The sequence below is a fragment of the Monopterus albus genome, unplaced genomic scaffold (genome assembly GCF_001952655.1).
Source record: "Monopterus albus unplaced genomic scaffold, M_albus_1.0 scaffold404.1, whole genome shotgun sequence".
NCBI lineage: Eukaryota > Metazoa > Chordata > Actinopteri > Synbranchiformes > Synbranchidae > Monopterus > Monopterus albus.
In genome coordinates this window covers 320,362-341,112 of record NW_018128284.1, presented here as the reverse complement: position 1 = coordinate 341,112, position 20,751 = coordinate 320,362, and the positions used below count along the sequence as shown (strand labels likewise).

General features: G+C 40.8%; 1 protein-coding gene across 1 annotated transcript in view; it reads left to right on the top strand.

Moving 5' to 3' along the window:
- adgrb2 (adhesion G protein-coupled receptor B2) overlaps positions 1 to 20,751 on the top strand; it is a 230,056-nt gene that overhangs the window by 208,496 nt on the left and 809 nt on the right. Inside the window, exons 25-31 of the mRNA XM_020586396.1 lie at positions 2,873 to 2,972; positions 3,665 to 3,736; positions 13,231 to 13,323; positions 17,937 to 17,976; positions 18,301 to 18,315; positions 20,393 to 20,565; positions 20,718 to 20,751. Of these exons, the coding sequence (XP_020442052.1) occupies positions 2,873 to 2,972; positions 3,665 to 3,736; positions 13,231 to 13,323; positions 17,937 to 17,976; positions 18,301 to 18,315; positions 20,393 to 20,565; positions 20,718 to 20,751 (527 nt within the window). The remainder of the gene's footprint in view (positions 1 to 2,872; positions 2,973 to 3,664; positions 3,737 to 13,230; positions 13,324 to 17,936; positions 17,977 to 18,300; positions 18,316 to 20,392; positions 20,566 to 20,717) is intronic.

The window sequence follows — 20,751 nt, the reverse complement described above, 5'->3', positions numbered from 1 at the left end:
TTCTTCACAACAACTTACAGTTTTATATCTTTATGTTTGAAGCCTGAAATGTGGCAAAAGGTCGCAAAGTTTAAGGGGGCCGAATACTTTCGCAAGGCACTGTATAAAGAACATTGACTGTTAGGTGCTACAGTACAATTATACTAAAACTATGAAATCTTTGTAATAGGTAAGTAAAAAAAAGTTCAAAAACAGATGTAAATATCCATTGTACTGTAGTTTTCTAGAAAGACAAACATTTGTTATTTCAGTAATTCATCACTTTGTACTGCCATACTTTACATTGTAGGTCAGTAAAGAGTGGCTTGTGATTTGGCGTGCCTAGGTCAGACTATAATGAGCAGGCACTGTAACAAGAACAAGATCTATACCAATTTAATTTTTAAAACTTAATTTTTCTCTCTTAGTATGGTTTAATTTTCAGTGCAGCCCATCTCTGAATTAAAGACCTTGCTGCTGTTTTACTGTTGGAAACAATCTTGTGCAAATCCTGCCCTGGTGAAAATCTTTCATAACAACTTGGAAAAGCACTTTATTTGAAGCAGAAACTCTGATCGTAGTTGTGTTGTTGCATGATTAGATGCAGTGATTGGGGTAATGGAATGAGATAGCCTATTTGCAGTCACAAGATTTTTTTTGTGTGTGTCACTGGGAGCACACTGGGTCATTAAATACTTGTGTTCATGCAGCTTTCCTGATCTCACATCAGCCTAAATCTTCCCTGAATACGTCTAGATTTTGTTATTAGACATGGCAATTTATAGTCACATTACTCCACTTCTTCCTGCTGCTTGCTGTGTTTATTATCTGGTTGAAAAGTCATTCAAATAATCAGCTTACAGTATTCCTCATTGTAAAACCAAAATCAATCAGGCTCTGCTGAATATAGCTTAAATTTTGTAGTAGTACACACAGTAAATGTTGTAGTAGTACACACACTGCTTCATTCACTGTAGCAGTATCACATGGTAAACCTGGTCAATTTTTACTTAAAGTACAGCTTTCAAGATCATTACTTGGGATTTTTTTTTTGTAGGATGAAATAACCACTATTTGGAAATTGCGAGAATTGGGGTCTTGTTCACGAGTGAGGGAAGGATGGAACGGGAGATGTGATTTGATTTGATTTATTCTTTCAAGCATGTAAAGACAGTTGATATGTCAACACACATAATTTTACACATATCCAACAAATGCTAATCCAATATCAATTTGCTTATACCTAATACATGCTTGAATGGAGTAGGAAGAAGTCAGACTTATCCAGTCCTACCCCATGACATCATCTTACATCATTGGTTTGCAAGCAGTATCTCTACATAAATAATTCTCTTCCACACCACACAAGTAATATACTAAAAAAATATACTTTAGATAAATGTTCTGCAATAAATTACTGTAAAGCCACATTTCACCATTATATTTTTCTGCTGTGTAGTGTAGGATCCCGGATACAGGCGGCCGAAATGAGCTTTCTCCGCAGGGCGGCCGGGCGCACCCTTAGAGATAGGGTGAGGAGCTCGGTCAACCGGGAGGAGCTCAGAGTAGAACCGCTGAGGAGCCAGCTGAGGTGACTCGGGCATCTGTTTCGGATGCCTCCTGGGCGCCTTCCTAGGAAGGTGTTCCGGGCATGTCCCACCGGGAGGAGGCCCCGGGGAAGACCCAGGACACGATGGAGGAACTATGTCTCTCAGCTGGCCTGGGAACGCCTCGTCATTCCCCCGGAGGAGCTGGAGGAAGTGTCTGGAGAGAGGGAAGTCTGGACATCTTTGCTTAGACTACTGCCCCCGCGACCCGGTTCCGGATAAGCGGAGGAAAATGGATGGATGGATGGAAATTGCGACATATTTTTTTTCTCCCAAATGGCTTTGTAGCACTTTCATAGTTAAATGTGGTGTTGTACTGGACTATATTTTTGTACTCCCCAGCGACATATATGAGAGGGTCCGAATATTAGGAACACCTCCAAATATAATGCAGTCCAGTGCAACAGCACTTTTAACTATGACCTTAATAATAAATATATAATTGAATTTATACATTTATGACAATTTCACCAAAAAGCATAATATTTTGACCTTCATAAACACAGATGTTAAGGTGGAAATATTGCATTTAAGTGTACAGTTGTACAGGTGTACCTAATAAAGTGGCTGGTGAGTGTATGTTCGTTGCTGTTTTTATTGTTATTGAAGTGTATTATCTGGTTAGAAGCTACAGTGCACAATGACTGGAAAGTTAACACATTAACAAGAGGACAGGACAGCATAGTTTTGGATTTATTGTTCTTTAGCCTCTTTAAATCATCTTTGGCCATGCACGTCTACATTGGCGTGCATATTTGTCAGTGTAGTTTCACAGATCTGTCCATCTGTCAGACTCATGGTTATATAACCATGAATATGTGCTCAAATAGCATGAACATTTCAAATTGGTGTGTGCTCCGTAGAGTTAAAGACATAGATGCACACACACACAATTACTCCTTAGCAGCCCCAGTGTCATTGCTCGTCAATAGCCTGCCCCCCCCCCCCCCAACCCCCTCGGGCCTCTACCCATCATCTCACAGCCTGCCAGGCATGGTACTTTCTGTGCATCTACCATGTAATTGTGAGCAATTGTCTCTTAACTATCTACATGATTACACACCATCTTCCAATTCTCAGATGGAATATTAAGTCTACTGCAAACCTCTATGTGCCAATCAACTTCACAATTGCCCACCACTGAACCTATGACTGGTGTGTGTGCGTGTGGGTGTGTGAGAGAAAGAGAGGTGGACTTGTGTGACTTAACAGAGCAGTTCTGTCTGGTTTGAGGCTGAACCCTTTGTTCCTTCTCCCCCACCTGCCTCCTTCTTTTTCTCCCACAGGGCATCTCTGTGGAGCTCCTGTGTCGTTCTTCCTCTGTTAGCATTAACCTGGATGTCAGCAGTGCTGGCCATAACCGACCGGCACTCCACGCTTTTCCAGGTGATGTGTCTCATAACACCAGCAGATGTTCACACAGTGAGGCTAACAGACCCATTATCATGAGAAAGCAGTTTTAAAATGTTGCAAAGAGAGAGCGCTGACATTTTATCACATTTGCCCATGAAGACAAAATGATGACAAACTGATTAAGGACAAATGTGAAAATATTATTTTAAAGAACAACCTTCTGAATAATTCACAGTGATCACTGTGATGACCTATTATAAATAAACATGGCTCAGCTGACTCATTTCATTCCTATGTCAGTGTTTCTCTCATGATTACTGAGTCATTTCACAACAGTATTACATTAATACAGGATATACTGTACTGTATGTAGTAATTCAGTGGTGCCCATAGTTTTAGACACTTTCAAAGCACTTTACATTAACTAAATTCTTATATTGTTATTACATTTAAAACAATTCAAAACAGACAAAAGGCAATAAACCCACAGCAGGATTAAGATCAGCAAATCTGCACAGCAACATTATGTAGTTCACTTCTTTCATGACTGAGACTATTCTTAAACTTAATAGTTGATATACAGTAATCCTGTGTCTAAATGGAGGCATGGTGGGTATAAAATAAATTGCTATGCTGGGTTGATATAGTTTTAAATGTTTGGCAATCACTGCAAAAATTTTCCAACATGCAACAGCTTACAGTCAGATGTGACTTGTCTCCTCCAGGTCCTCTTTGCCGTTTTTGACTCTGTGCAAGGTTTCGTCATCATCACCGTCCACTGTGCCATGCGCCGAGAGGTGAGTCCAGATGCCTCCTCCTGCTAAGCAGATTTGTGAAGTCCACAGGTTGAGTGCTTCTCATAATGCAGTATGATAATGCCGTATTGTCCATCTGATCCAAAGCTGCTTTAAGGACCTTACTAAGATGCTGTACGGAATAAAACAATAAGTCCCAAACTAATACCCCTTAGTGCATATTTTCCACAGGCTTTACTGTGCCTCCAGGGTGCTGAATTATAAACTCATTATCCACATACATGTATTCATGCCCTTGAGACAGACATTTACACACACTGACACACACACACACACACTCAAATTGCTATGGGGTAACTCACAGTTACACTAGCTACAATTATTAGATTTACAATGTCATCAGTTTTCCATAACTGTAGATATAGCTTTTGTTGCTGATACATGTATACCACATACAGCCTTGCCTATAATGAAGAGATCATTATGGTATTGATGCGGTGCCTACTGTAAGTGAATTTTTCAATGCTCAAACTGCTTAGTTGGCATTAAATCAATATCACAAAAGAGGCAGGGATCAGTAAATATAGGAATTATTTATTGTAAATGTATGAAAATCCCCTGCTAGAGACTGAGCTATTCATCATAGCTACAGAACAACAAGCAGAGGGGAGTGTCATGTTGGCGGAAAAGGGGAGGAGGGGAACAAGGACGAGAATGTATTGCAGTGCAAAAGAGAGAAGGCAGTACGAAGTATGATAATATGTGAAGTAAACTACAAATACAAAACAAGCTAGAGAGCATATTGTTGTGTAGCATTTTTCGACAGCACCTGCCACATTGTGAATGAAAGGGCCTCTGTGGCACAGGTGGCTGAGGTCAGTTGAGGAGAGGCAACCAATGAACATCTGTGACATTAAAGCTGTTGTGATTAGGAGGCAGCAGGAGAAGAAAGCAAGGGGGAGATGTGAAGAACTTCTGCTGTGAGAAACAGTGAGGGAGGGATTTAGTTAAAGGATAATTCTGGTTTATTTAGGTATGCTTCTCATAAACAGCCATCCCTGGTAGGCTAGTGGTTAAGGCGCAGCGCTCTCCCCACTGTGACCTGGGTTCGAATCAGGGTCGCGTCAGAAAGGGCATCCGGCGTAAAACATGTGCCAAATGTCAGTATGCAAGTCGTCAGTGTGACGATTCGCTGTGGCGACCCCTAAACGAGAAAAGCCGAAAGTGACTTTCTATACTTCTCATAAATGTGATTTCTGTGGGTCATGTTAACTTTGCACTCACCCCACTTTTTTTTCCAAATAAACATATTTTTACATGAATACTTTTGATTGAAAATAAACGCAGTGAAAGCTATTTTTCCCAGTTCTCTTAACCAGGAACTCAGAGAGACGAGGCAGTCCACTTGGATACAAAAAACCGTGCTGGTTTATTCAAAGGATCACAGGCAAAATTAACATTACACGTCCAGGTATCTTCCACCTCCAATACTGCGCGCAGGCAGATGAAGAATGAAAGACCCCGAACCCAACAGGCCTGTACATTATATCTGGTTTGGGCTAACCTCATTCTACACAGGCACGTCAAACCGTGATGTCACCTGATATGCCAGCTTTACAGCTGACCGTAGCAGTAGTCAAAACATGGAGAAAATCAATGTGTGTGAGTGTTGATTAAGTGGTGTGTATCTAAGAACATACAGGACATTCAGGGACATGTCCGGACATTAAGCCTAGGACGATATTATGATTAAGATTACGGCTAAACATATCATAATAATAACAATCATCCTGCCTGCTGACAATCAAACTTTTCTATCTAGTTATCCTTGCCCACGTACACCCTGCTAAAATCTCATGACAATGACTAAGCGTTTAAACTAGACATCCTGTCTCCACTAAACATTTCTAATACAACAAGTATCTAACCAATATCTATCTGACTAAAAAATACCTAACAGAAAGTATTTTCCTGGTGTGAAGGCCTCAGTTTAGGCCTTCACCATGTGAGGGCCAAAACCACCACCAGCAATGGACTTGGTTGGGTAATTTCTTTGTTTTTTTTGTTCATGTGTGTAGTTTAGGTTATAGGTAAAGGTTAGGTATTGTTTGATATTAGACATACACAACTGATCAATGAGCAGGTAGTGATGACACCTGAGGCTCCGACACATGCACAGTAGCTCAAGAAGTAATTGTATCAACCACTGTGCTGAGGCATGTGTTGGCCACGTCACTAGTGACGTTTGAAGCACTTGAGTAACGTTTGAAGCAGTTGAGTGCCTCAGACGTCATACAAATCAGCTGATTGTCATGTGAATCACTTTGCGGGATATCCCTATTTAGCAGCGTTCAATTGAATTTTTCTTTGCAGAGCAGGTTGGTTTGTCGCTGTTAGTTGCTTTGAGAGTTGGTAGTGTAGCAGATTGTGTATTTAGTGGAGAATCACTGTAGATAGAGAGAGACAGATTAATAGACCGCTAGATAGTAAGTTACACAGAGAAATAGATAAATGAGTTACATGGTTAGATACCACTAGATCTGTGACGTTTGAAGCACTTGAGTAACGTTTGAAGCAGTTGAGTGCCTCAGACGTCATACAAATCAGCTGATTGTCATGTGAATCACTTTGCGGGATATCCCTATTTAGCAGCGTTCAATTGAATTTTTCTTTGCAGAGCAGGTTGGTTTGTCGCTGTTAGTTGCTTTGAGAGTTGGTAGTGTAGCAGATTGTGTATTTAGTGGAGAATCACTGTAGATAGAGAGAGACAGATTAATAGACCGCTAGATAGTAAGTTACACAGAGAAATAGATAAATGAGTTACATGGTTAGATACCACTAGATCTAGATATAAATATATAGATATATTACATATAGATAAGATATATATATAGAGAGAGAGAGAGAGAATGAGAGAGAGAGAGAGAGAGAGAGAGAATAGAGTAACTATCTAGCTAGATAGTAACAGTTACTGGAGAATCACTGTAGATAGAGAGAGACAGATTAATAGACCGCTAGATAGTAAGTTACACAGAGAAATAGATAAATGAGTTACATGGTTAGATACCACTAGATCTAGATATAAATATATAGATATATTACATATAGATAAGATATATATATAGAGAGAGAGAGAGAGAATGAGAGAGAGAGAGAGAGAGAGAGAGAATAGAGTAACTATCTAGCTAGATAGTAAAAGTTACACCCACTGCCCTGTTCTTCATGCACACCCTCTTTACCCACATACCCATGAACCTCTTTACCAATGAACCCCAAAACATACTTGCCAAAGCCCATAATATATTCTGTTTGCACCAGTCCCATGTGAAAATGACATCTGTCTGAATTTGTAGAGCACATCTCATGAATGTAGCAGCACCATTTAAATGTTTCATAACACAAAATATAAGTGAAGGGTATATGGGGTTAAAATCAGACATGCCAAATAAGAAATATGGTCTTCAACATGAGTTCATGTTTTTTTTGTATTTTACTGTGTCAGCCTGAAATCATACAACCATGTAGTGTAGTGGAACAAGAATATGCATGGCGAATCAAATCCCAAACAATCAATGAACCGATGACACGTCATGATTGCACTTTATTTTATTGACCACTAGATTTCCTACTCAAGCACTGTGTCTTGAAGCCTTGAGTAATGAACCACTTTTGTGAATACTGCTTCAACAAAGCCTCGATCAGCCATCACTAAAAGTAGGCAGATTTAATTAATTTTGTATTGTTAATATGTGTAAAAAAAAAAAAATTGAGTTACCATGTTACCTGGTCTATGGATGGGGGTGGTTCAGCCAAAAGATTGGACTGAGGAAACAGCAGGTTTAAATACCTCCCACTAGGCCTGGACTACACCAAGTGCCCAATACAAGGAAGGGGGGAGTTTGGGAGAAATGTATTATTTATTTGTTGGTAGTTTATGTTAAAACTTTATTTGTCAAGTTATGGTAATTTCTTCACTTTTAAAGGAAATATTTAGTTGTGAGCAGACTGTGTGATTAGTGTTTATTAGTTGATTATTTTGGTAGTGTCTTGTTAGATCAGTTGCCATCCCTGGTAGGCTAGTGGTTAAGGCGCAGTGCTCTCGCTGCTGCGGCCAGGGTTGCGTCAGGAAGGGCATCTGGCGTAAAACATGTGCTAAATGTCAGCATACAAGTTGTCAGTGTGACGATTCACTGTCGGGACCCCTAAACGGGAAAAGCCGAAAGTGACTTTCTTTTTTTATTAGGTCAGTTGGTTTTTGTTGAGGTATCAGACAGTCCCGTTTGCTGTATTTTGAGTTTCCTTATATTCTGTTGACCTTTTTTAGTGTCCAGATTAGTTGATATTGATGTTGTTTGTATTTATCCTTACTTTTGGGTTAATAAAAAGCCCATTGTTTTGAACTTTAAAAGCTGTGTCTTTTGCTTTACTGCTTGGTCCCTGACACCTGGAATTATTATTATTAACTATTACAGTAGCTGAGGCAACGTGCCAGCTGACCTAATCACCCTGTATATTCATCTACAAATGCTGGTTTGTTTGTGTGAGTCTGACTTTCAGTGTTTTTTTATATAATACTGTCCTCACTCTGAGAAACCTAAATGTAGTGTGGATGTGAGAATGATTAATTTTACTTCAGATGGTTGAGCAAAAGGAGTAAACAGACAAAGAGCAAAATGAGAAGGAGGAGATGATGGGAAGTATGGAGCCAGAGAAAGAAAGCAAAATGGAGCATCCCAAAGACAAGGTACCTCAGGGACCCCATAGTATTCCTGTAGTCACTGCTCTCCACAGGTGACTAAAGAGGAAAGCTTGGAAAACCAGATAATAACTCAAGTGGTCTAATTATAATAGTTATCAACATTGTCAATCTTGAATGAAAAACAGACAGTCTAGCTGGACAAATGCAGAGCTCTCCATATGGTCAAAATTATACATAAAACACATTATATACAGTATATATTCAATATATAACAGTATACACTACCATCTGGTTATAATCCTGGATCTACTATGAGTTGAAATTATAATGATAATCAACAAAAAAGTTACAGATGTGTTGGATATGGAGCAAGATGGCAGCGCACACTGTTGCAGTGGCTCAGTGCTCCTTCAGTCGGTGTTTTGCTTTGTGTACGTATTGTTTTTCATACTATGTACATTTTGCTGGGTGAACTAAATCTACAGTCGGCATGATCTCCTGAAGATAGGAGCTTTCTACGAGCAGAGAGTTACATCTGAGTTTCTCCGCTCGCACAGGATACCAGTGGACATAGGGAGGAGCCCTGGTTCTCCGTGGTTTACCATCCCCACGGAAAAGACGCGAAGGCGCTGCAGGGAGAGGAAGCGGAAGCAAGGCTGCAGGGCTGGAGCATTACCTAGGCTACAAAGGCAGCCACATAGGCCACTTGTTAGTAAGATGGATGATTTGAGGCTACAGGTTGCAACCAATTACATGATGAAGGACAGTTGCATTCTGCTGATCACAGAGACCTGGCTTCATCCACTCTGCTATCGAGTTAGCATAGTACAGCGCCATGATAGCACAAGGGACTCCAGTAAGAGCAGAGGAGGGGGCTATGTATTTACATCAATAACAACTGGTGTATGAACACAGTGACTGTAGACAGTCACTGCTCCCTAGACTTGGAGTATGTGAATGCCAAATGCAGGCCCTACAATGTGGTCTTCATAACAAATTTGTACATACCACCTGATGATAATGCTAACTCGGCTATCGGACATTTATATGGCAGTATTAGCAGTTAGCAGATCAGATATCCTGATGCTGTGCACATCCTAGCAGGGGACTTCAATCATGCAGATTTAAAAAACATACTCCCCAAATGGAGGAACATTTTGTGGACTGATGAGAGTAAAATTGTTCTTTTTGGGTCCAAGGGCCACAGACAGTTTGTGAGATGACCCCCAAACTCTGAATTCAAGCCACAGTGAAGACAGTGAAGCATGGTGGTGCAAGCATCATGATATGGGCATGTTTCTCCTACTATGGTGTTGGGCCTATTTATCGCATACCAGGGATCATGGATCAGTTTGCATATGTCAAAATACTTGAAGAGGTCATGTTGCCTTATGCTGAAGAGGACATGCCCTTGAAATGGTTGTTTCAACAAGACAATGACCCCAAACACACTAGTAAACGAGCAAAGTGTTGGTTCCAAACCAACAAAATTAATGTTATGGAGTGGCCAGCCCAATCCCCGGACCTTAATCCAATCGAGAACTTGTGGGGTGATATCAAAAATGCTGTTTCTGAAGCAAAACCAAGAAATGTAAATGAATTGTGGAATGTTGTTAAAGAATCATGGAGTGTAATAACAGCTGAAAGGTGCCACAAGTTGGTTGACTCCATGCCACACAGATGTGAAGCAGTTATAACAAACTGTGGTCATACAACTAAATATTAGTTTAGTGATTCACAGGATTGCTAAATCCTAGAAACAAAAACGTTTGTACAACATAGTTTTGTGTTTGTACAGTCAACGGCAGACACTGCTATTTTTTTGAACACACCCCTTTCAACTAATTGCCCAATTTCACAGCCTTAAGAGCGTGCATATCATGAATGCTGGGTCTTGTTTGCTTTCTGAGAATCTACTGCACCTACTGGTAACTTGTTTGCCATGCAGCAATAAAAAATATACTAAAAACCTGGATTATTCTGGTTAGTCACATTGTGCTGCTATTATTTTGAACAATACTGTACATATGCCCCCCTCAGGAAAACTGGTCCTACCATCACAAGGACTGTAAAAACCTGGCCTAATGGTGCCTCTCAGCAGCTACAGGACTGTTTTGATAGGATCAACTGGGACATTTTTGAACATCCAGACCTGGAGGTGTTCACAGACAGTGTCCTGTGTTATATTAAGAACTACAAAGACACTGTTACCATGGACAAATGCATCAGGGTCTACCCCAACCAGAAGCCCTGGATGAACTGGGAAGTCAAGCAGCTATTGAGAGAGAGGAACGCTCCCTTCAGGGCAGACGACAGGGCTCTCTACAGTGCCACCCGAGCTAACCTGAAGAGAGGCATCAGAAAGGTCAGTTTGGACTACAGGAAGAGAATTGATGACCATCTGGACATCAACAACAGCAGGCAAGTGTGGCAGGGAGTCCAGCATCTTACCAACCACAGGAATAATCTCAGTGCAGCTGAAGGTAATGCCTTGCTGGCAAAGGAGCCGAACCTCTTTTTTGCCCACTTTGAGGGGCAGCAACCAGACAACCAAACTTCACCCTGCGGCCCACAGTGGCCCCACCCTCACAGTAAGGGAATATAAAGTGAGGTGCACGCTGCGGGCTGTAAACCCAAGGAAGGCTGCTGGACCGGATGGCATCCCCGGACGTGTGTTGGAGGACTGTGCCGACCAGCTGGCTTGAGTCTTTACCAGGATCTTCAACCAGTCTCTGGCCCAGTCCACTGTCCTGCCCTGCCTGAAGTCCTCTGTCATAGTTCCCCTGCCTAAGAAATCCAACATAACCAGCCTCAATGACTACTGGCCAGTTGCACTCACTCCAGTGGTGATGAAGTGTTTTGAGAAACTGATATGGGGACACATAATGTCATTCCTCCCACCAACATCTGACCCACACCAGTTTGCATACAGGGCAAATAGATCCACAAAGGACACTGTAGCCACAGCCCTCCACTCTGTGCTGTGCCACTTGGAGCATCAGGAGAGCTATGCACGGTTGCTATTTGTGGATTATAGCTCTGCATTGAACACCATCCTCCCCCACAAACTGGTGGACAAGCTGGTGGACCTGGGAATTCTTTATCCCACCTGCACATGGATTAAGAGCTTCCTGTCTGGATGCAGCCAGAGGGTAAGAGTTGGGTCCACACACATCCATGGCTCTCAACCTCAGCACTGGGTTCCCACAAGGCTGTGTGCTGAGTATCCTGCTCTACACCCTGTATACCCACTACTGCACCCCTGCCTACCATGGCAACACATTGTAAAATTTGTTGATGACACCACGGTGGTGAGGCTTATCTCTGGGGGGAATGAGACTGCCTACAGGGATGAGGTGGAGAGGCTGATAGTGTGATGCAGAGAGAACAATCAGCTGAGAACGATCTGCTCCTTAATACGTCAAAGACTAAGGAGGTCATTGTCGACTTCAGGAGGACGAAAACCGACATCTTGCCACTATATATCAGCGGGGACCGTGTGGAGAGGGTGCCGTCCTTCTGCTTTCTGGGAGTCCACATTAAGAAGGATCTGACCTGGGATGTGAATACCTCTGGACTGCTTAAAAAGGCCCAGCAGAGACTGTACTTCCTATGGGTGCTCAGGAAGAACAACATCTCCCAGAGACTGCTGGTGTCCTTCTATTGGTGCTCCATTGAGATCATCCTTACATACTATATGTATGGTACAGCGGCAGCAGCAGCACAGTGGCTCAGAGGAAAGCGCTCCAGAGGGTCATTAATATGGCCCAGGAGATCATCGGCTGCCTTCTCCTCACTCTGGAAGAACTGCACAGTTCCCACTGCCTCAAAAAAGCTCAGAACATCATTATGGACCCTTCATACCCTGGACGTTCACTCTTTGAATTGCTGCCGTCAGGTAGACAGTTCAGAGTAATCAAATCAAGGACTGCTATAGAGTCAAGAATAGTTTTTACCCAACAACAGTTACCACACTCAATGCTGCTAAAACAAAACAATAGAGGCAATAATGTAACTCATGCAGTATTAATCAGACATGGATGCAATCCACTCCATTTGTAGCAACACACACAGGTATAGATAATACCACCCAGCAAAGGTGAAGATGCCCTCCTCCGCTCATGCAATATTTCTACCAGGAGCACTCTTGTTTCCATCCATGAGGTTCTTATGGGATTTGACAGCAGTAACACTGAGAATTTATGCTGCTCCTCAGCAAGCAACCAGGACATCCATAGTACAAAGCCTGATGGGGGGGGGGGAAGAATGTTGGAGTTGGATGTCAAACATAATGCACAGGGATCTGTATTTGATTTGAGCTGTGGTACAAAAACTGGTCCTTTGACAGTAGGTTGTGTGTAGATACTACATGTGGGAGGATAAAGAAAAGCAATATGTCACTGGAAAGGCACAGGGTTTAGAGCAACTCTATACTGTGCTGTTGGTTTTAATTAGGCCCTTGCACCACTGATCTCACAAGGCTCAAACAGACCACTTTGAGGTACTGCTGGTTGCTTTATATACCACTCCACTGACTGTTACTGAGTGTAAGCTACAAGGTGAGCTACTTTTTGAAGAAAATGGCATTTTCATTTACTTTGCCAGTTATTCATAATTTCATTTTCACCAACTAGCTGTCATTTCAGTGATATAGTGAATTATATAATATGTCTGAGGAGTGAGTTCACCATTCTCCAGCATGTAGCAAATTAACTTAAAAGTTTCTCCACTAACGTCTTTTCTTTGCATCACTCCCTCCTCCCTCTCAACATTCTTTCCCACTTTTTCTCTCTGTGTTCATCCTCCCTGTCCCCATCCCTTATTCCCCTTCTTTCAGGTGCAGGATGCAGTTCGCTGTCGAATGGGGGGATGTAAAGATGACAGCGAAAACTCACCAGACTCCTGCAAGAATGGACAGGTGCAGATCATGGTGAATAGCATTCCATTTCATTTCACGTTGCAATCCATTAGCCTCAGACTAACATTAACCAAGCTGGAGGCTTCAAGCCCAATACAAAGAAGCATGATTGCCATGACTGAAGTGTTCATGCTCATACCTGGCTTTCCTATTTCCTTAACATGAATTCATTATTGTCTATGCATTTTCACATTATATTTTACAAAAATATTTGGTTTCATTCCTCACAGAAATGCAGTTTTACTCCCAGCCTGAAACTAACTTCCGATAGAGCCATAAGAAGACACATACCATTTCTGAAACAATATTCTGCTAAAATTAATATTGCATTTTTCACATTCTTTTTGATTGAACTGCACTTACTTCAGTTATCCAGAAATTTTGTTTTTCTTCTGCTTTTCATGAATCAGCATAACAGACACTTGAGAACATTATTTTACTTTTAACCTAAACTTCTAAACTACATCTTTATTTGAAGAGCTCTGGTAAGGTTACAGTGTGTGTGTTATGTATGTGGCTAATAGTGTAATAAATCATATAGACTTGAACTGCCATTCCAATGTCATTACAGTCACATTACTACTATTAGAGCATGAGCAAGTCTAACATCTCTGTTCTCGTTATTTCTCCTCTGACCTGTTTGCAGTAGCCATCATTCTGTTCATGGAACCAGTTATGACCCATTCTCTGTCTCTGTTTTTATAAGTGAGAGAAGTATCTACAGTCTAACTTTGCTTAATTTTTGGTTAAATGTATTATTATCACAGGCCCAGCTCACAGTGTCAGCTGGTTGCAGTGGCAGCTATTGCACATAAGAAAGACAGCTGATAAACCTTCTTTGCTGCAGGTTTCTTGTCTGAATATGTACAACTTGGAAGAAATCACACACAGTATGCACAAACAAATTGCATGAATACCCCTGAGAACATTAATTGCGATGGATAATTTATTGAGGCTGCCACCAGCATCATATGAACAGCAAACAACCATCCTCTCAGGTGTTCCTGCTGTGTTCATGAGAAATCACATTACACTGTTAAACCCTTGGTATTTAGAAACATCATAAGAATCAAAGTTGAATCAAAGACATCTTTAGAAAAATGATGTCATCTGTGATTAAATCTCAGTGCTCTCCTCTCCAACACTGCTTCTTTGTACTCTAACATTTCAACTTCCATCCATCCATCCATCCATTTTCTATACTGCTTAGTCCCAAACGGGGTCACAGGGGTCTGGAACCAATCCCAGCCGGCTGTGTGCAAAAGGCGGGGTACACCCTGGACAGGTCGCCAGTCCATCACAGGACCAACACGCAGACTAACAACCACTCACACACACAATCACTCCTACGGACAATTTAGAGACGCCAATCAACCTATGCTGCACGTCTTTGGACAGTGGGAGGAAGTTTTCATGTTTTCAATTCATTTCTCTTATAATATCAGAAGAATCCTAATGTGATGTCCCCCGGGCAGCGGTGTGGCTCTCTGCATTATGGCACATCCTTGTGCCTGTTGGGTTGCCATCTGCAGCCATTTCCACCATACATGCCAACAAGGCTGTTACCACAGTCTACCCCGCAGCAACCAAGGCCCTGGGCTAGACCACATCCACGCCCTCAGCCATGCACATGAGCATAATGCCATCCTGAACAATGCGCACAGCGATGCTCATAATCATAACCACACATACAACCACATTGGCAGCCAACCAGTATGTCGAAAAGAAAGTCATAATAATAGTCAAGTGCATAGAGGGAGAAGGTGCAATCTGTAAAATAATATTCCACAACAAATACAAAAATATTTTAAAGGAACAGTTTGACATTATGAGAAATATGTTTATTTGTTTCTTGCAAAGAGTTAGATGTCAAGATTGAGCCCACTCTCTGACTATCTGGTAAAAATTAAGCAACTGGCAGCAGTTGGTTAGCTTAGCTTGGGGCATGGACTGGAAATGGGAAAACAGCAAGCTGGTACCTCTAAAGCAAAAACTGAAGTGTCACAATGACATATTGTGGGTTTTACAGGGTACCAGGGTGCCTTGGCTTGGTGCAGAGATTTTTTGTAATCTTGTTGTCTTTGTGAGGCTACCAGGGAACCAGGAAGATACTTCATGAAGTTTCTACTCCAGGCCAAGAAACAGTCTAGCACAGGGGTCCTCAACCCTCGGTATACCCGGACCGGTACCAGTCCGTGGATCATTTGGTATCGGACCGTAAAGAAAAAATTTTGTGGTTAAAATTAGTTATTTTCTTTCATTAGTCTTAGTTTGAAAAAGGACTGTTTCCATCCTTGCCTCACTACCGCACTTGAGTCTGGTACGCCATTTTACGCATCAGCGACACAAACTAACCCTTTAAAAAAATGAGCCAAAAACAAAATTCACTGGAGAGCTTTTTCGGGAAGGAATCAGCAAACGATGGGATAGCAGAAGGGTCACAGACTGCCAGCAAAAAGAAAGCTGCATTTAAAAGAAAATACCATGATTCCTACCCAGGTTACGGGTTTATCACAACAGGTGATATGCAAGCTCCATAATTTGCGGTGACCGATTAGCTAATGAAGCTATGGAACCCTCAAAAATGCTTCGCCACATTGAGACAAAACACCCTGCGTTAAAAGACAAGCCCTTGGAATTTTTTTCTAGTTGCAGGGTAACAAGCCCAGGGCTCCCACTGACTCTGCATTATGGTGAGTTGATATTATAGTGTAGAATTATTGTAATTGCCTAATATAAAGTGTAATTGCATTCAGATGACATACTATGAACTAAAAAAGGTTTTTGTTATTGCAACCCCCGCGCCTCTACCCGGTCCGCCGGTCCGCGGAAAAATTTTCATGCATGAAACCAGTCCCTGGTACAAAAAAGGTTGGGGACCACTAGTCTAGCACATATCCCCTGCAAAATCACAAAATGTTGTTTTTACACTTCATTTTTTGTATAAATTAAACAAACATGATAGTAAGCCGTAGATGTTCTGGTAGGCAGATTTTGTTGGCTTCAGTCAGAGCCAGGCTAGCTGTTCACCCTGTTGCCAGTCTTTCTGTACTATTGGTGGTAGCCTCCTTTTTACTGTACATTGGTCAGAGTGGTACGTTCTCATCTAATTCTCAGTTTAAACAAACAATAAATACAAAAAAAGAAATTCATTTAACCAAAAAAGTCATAGTTGTGTCAATTTTTTTCTATTTTAATTACATATTGCATCATTACAATAGCTGTATACTCTTATTCCAGCAAATACATTTATTTATAATATGTCTTTTTAATAGATAAAGTATATTATTGTTTCTTTTTTATTATTTTCAGCAGTTGCCTCAACCAGAATGTTCTATGCTTGTTCAGGCAGAGCTCCTTCAGTAGGACTGTGTTCATTTATGGTCTTTTTACCAAACAGTTGATGTTGATGACTCACTGTACTTAACCTGTGAGGCTATTGAAAAGAGAGTGCTTAATGGTTAAAATAAAAATGATTTGTTTTTCTCAGTTTGGACAAGAGAGAGACTCAGATAAAGAGAGAGTGGTTTCATTCGTATCCTCATTCGTTCATTTAGCAGAGACCCGTTTATGGTGCTGCAGGTGATTTGTGTACTAAGAGCTTTTCCATTCCTTTGAGACCTTTACACATTCTCTGCTTCTCTTTTTCAAATTTTCATTTCCTCCTTTCCTCTTCACCTGTCTCACATGCCCAAACTCTCTAAGATCTGTAGTTTATTATCCAAACAAAGGCTTTTGTAAGTGAATCCCACAGAGGACAGGATGAGGCCCTACAATGAGAGAATGGAGGACCACAACTGCATAGCAATGAGCTTTCCTTAAAGTTTAGGAAAATTTAAGTGGTGGCTACATTTCTTAAGGCAACAATCTGCCTTATGGGTTTGATAGTGTTTCATTTTTTTGTTTGTTTTTGTTTTGTTTTGTTTTGTTTTACCCCAAGGAATAGTGCATCCCTCAAGTGAATTTTAAATCAAAGCAAATAAACTTCATTTTTGTTTGTGCCAACTTTATCTACATAAAATCTGAGTACGGAGTGCAAGTTAATCAGTGCTGTGTTAATGTTTGTGTTTTGGCCACATGTATGACTGTATTGTAAAGGCATTTTTATTATTACTTTATATTTTTTTTCCAGTCTAAGAAGAGAAGACAGCAAAGTTTTGCTTCAACTGGCACAGCAGATAATAGTTTTGCTGCTGTGCAAATTTCTGTCCCTATTTCAATTCAGATGACCGTGAGGTAACCAATGAAGCATACAGTAGCATTATGTACCTGGCAAAACTCCACAGTGTTCCATTCATCTCTTTATTTGGATCTGCTGTTGTGAACCAATGCACATCATGAACAAAGTAGCTCTCACACAGAATTTTCTGTTTTCTTTGTTGGCTTTGGACAAATTTGCTATAAAGAAAACAACCCTGTTTATAGAAGGTATTACTAATTAGATGAGTTGTAAAATGTTACCATGGCAACAGATCCTACCTTTTCTACAGAGTCTCTGGAAAGAGCATTAACCATTCATGATCCAATCACTCATCAGATCTATTCTGCTCTTAATGCAGTAAATGTACTTGCACACAATCATTGTATTTCCTGTCTTCCTGCTATTTCCTGCTTCTCTTACTCAGACGGATTTTGAGAAGGATGTGGACTTGGCATGTCAAACAGGTGAGTTCTTCCCTACCCCAGTTCAGTGCATGTTGATGAAATGGCAGGAAATGATGTGCTAAAGCTCAATATAGTCATGCACATATTATTATGCATTATCAACCACACAGATTCTGCCCAATCAGTGTTCAGCAAGCATATGTTTGGAAGAGACTGTGTTTAATTGTGTGTGATAATAACATTCAGTGTGATCAGACCTGTTTCACTCACTGGTGACAATGGTGGTGTGTGCATAGCTGTTGAAATTATATAAATGTACCACAGTCTAGTTTGTGTTGTTTTGAAATATTAACATGAAGTCACTTTCCCCCTCCACCCTTGCAGAGAGAGGACACCCATGTAAGTTATGCTCCTCATTGACGTTAACACTGCCTGGTCCTTCCATAGACTTCAATAATTCCTATAAACAAATCCAGGCTGTAATTATAAGCAAGCTGCCATTACTGTGGTGACCTTATACTACCAGTCAGAACAACTTTCCAACTTAATTGAATGGGAAAGTGTGCCAAAACTTTTTAATGCAGTGTAATTGTAAATCCAAATAAAATACATTAAACCTTTAACAAATCAAGTCATCAAATGCGACTACTGCATAATCTAAAACATTTTTCAGTCTTTTCTGGCCTGTACTGTTATAAGCTACTCCAACAAGAAACTTCAATGATAAAACCAAAAGAACTTAAAAGCCATGACTTCATGCAAGGCTGGGCTACCAAACAGGCAAAGCATGCAACTGCCTAAACACCCCCAGATTTACTGCATACAGTTGTGGTCTACATATGGTTAGACTAATGAATCATCCTTCATCTTATAGCCCCGTGTCAAGATGTACAGTAGTTTTAGGACCTTGCTGTATTTTGAGAGTTACTAGTGACTTGCTAGCTGGATTTTTTGTCAGAAATTTCTGTTTTTTTATGTTTAGGGTTTATTAAATTATGCATTTTTTCACAATGAAAGCAATCATGAAGTTTGATTATTTAAATCATGAGCTAATCAGTTATTTTTGAGTTTCTCTACATAGCATTTTCACACCCAGACTGTGGAAATCAGACAGCTGTCTGGTGAATTCTTGTGTTTAAAACTGATAGATAACTTTAATTTTCACACAGAGTATGTCGCCTCTCCAAGACATTGACTTCTAAACATGATTAATTCAAACATCTCTGCTTTCACTGTTATGTATTCTGTTTTACTACCACCACAGTCATAGTGCTTGAAAGTACAGCAAATTAAACATGGATCTGTCTATAGGTCATTCAATGTGCCTCCACTGTTGGACACAGATATGAAGGGTTCAGATTGGTCAGATTTCCCGCAATCCATCTAGTCATTTCACATCATTTGGCATCAGCAAGTTGGCGAAACAGAGAAAATACTAGTCTCCGTACTCAGCCAGTGTTCTTGCTGGTAGGCTCACACTCAAGAGTATCCAGTCTCAATTTTTGATCAAGCGTATAGCCTGACATTTTGTCATACGAGTACAGTTCACTTTAAAACACACCATGCTTTGGTCTAGGATTGGAATATAGAGCCACAGAGAAAATATTAGTTTGTCTGGTGGTGACAGAATGCGCATGATGCCCAGCATGAACTTCCAGATGATTTGATTTGTGATGATAGATTGATGTTCGTTGCTATTAAACATTCTCTCATCAGCATGTCATAGTTCATTTTGGAGTAGTTGTTTTAGAAATGTTCAGCGTCTGCTTTTTTCCAAAGCCATGCATGAAAGCAAACCCAAAGCCACTGTAAGTAGCTTAACGGTCTGTTTTATTTATGGTATTATGAAATTAATACAGCCGTTCCTGAAGAAATATAGACTGATGCACATATGTTAAAGCACATAAATACACACTCCCAGTGATATAGGAGTACTAAGCTGTTGAGCAAGATATAGGACAGAACTCAGTAGTGAGAGAGTTTGGCATTGTTTCATTTGCAGCACACAGCATTTTATACCAAGGTGCTTTCTCCAAGCTAATAAAAATCCTGGCTCACTGGCAAATGCGGAAAGATGGAGCAAGGTCACAGTGGCAGAGACAAAATCCATCTTAGTTACTGCAAAGCCCAAATTAAGAGGTGAAACATTTCCCTGGAAATGCATTCTGTCTCACAACAACATCAAAGCTGCAAACAAACTTTAATATCACTGCCTTATTTATATATTATATCTCTCCTTTGGCTACCTCTCTGTCAGCTGTCTTCTTTTTGGCATGAATTGTATCAAATCAATCCAATCAATATCCATTCCTCTTTCTCACTGCAAATATTCATTTAATCCCATCCATAATCTTTTCACGTCTGCTTCTTTTTTCCCTTTCACCAACTACCCTAACTCCTGCATCCCTATTCTATGTCTATTTTCCATTCTCTTGCTGGCTTCCTGGCTTCTTGTGTCTCCCACATCTCCCTCTAGTCATTTTCAAGGAGGTGAACACCTGCAACCCAGCTACCATCACTGGGACCCTTTCCCGCATCTCCCTGGATGATGAGGATGATCCTAAACTGGCAGCCCATCAAGAGGGAAGAGTTGGAGTCAACTTCAGCACCCTACCAGGGAACATCCCCCCTTCTAACCTTATTGTACCGGTAAAGAATTGAAGATAATTCTGCTCAATTTTCTATCTACAAAAGGGAGAAAATGTGGATAAGATTAGCTTAGCTTGACTCTATTGTCACCTTGTCTTGTGCATTTAATGCATATATGGCTAAGCAGCTAAATTCTTGTTTTTTATCCAAAGGTTCCACCCCTAGGTGAGTTCAGTGAGACACCCT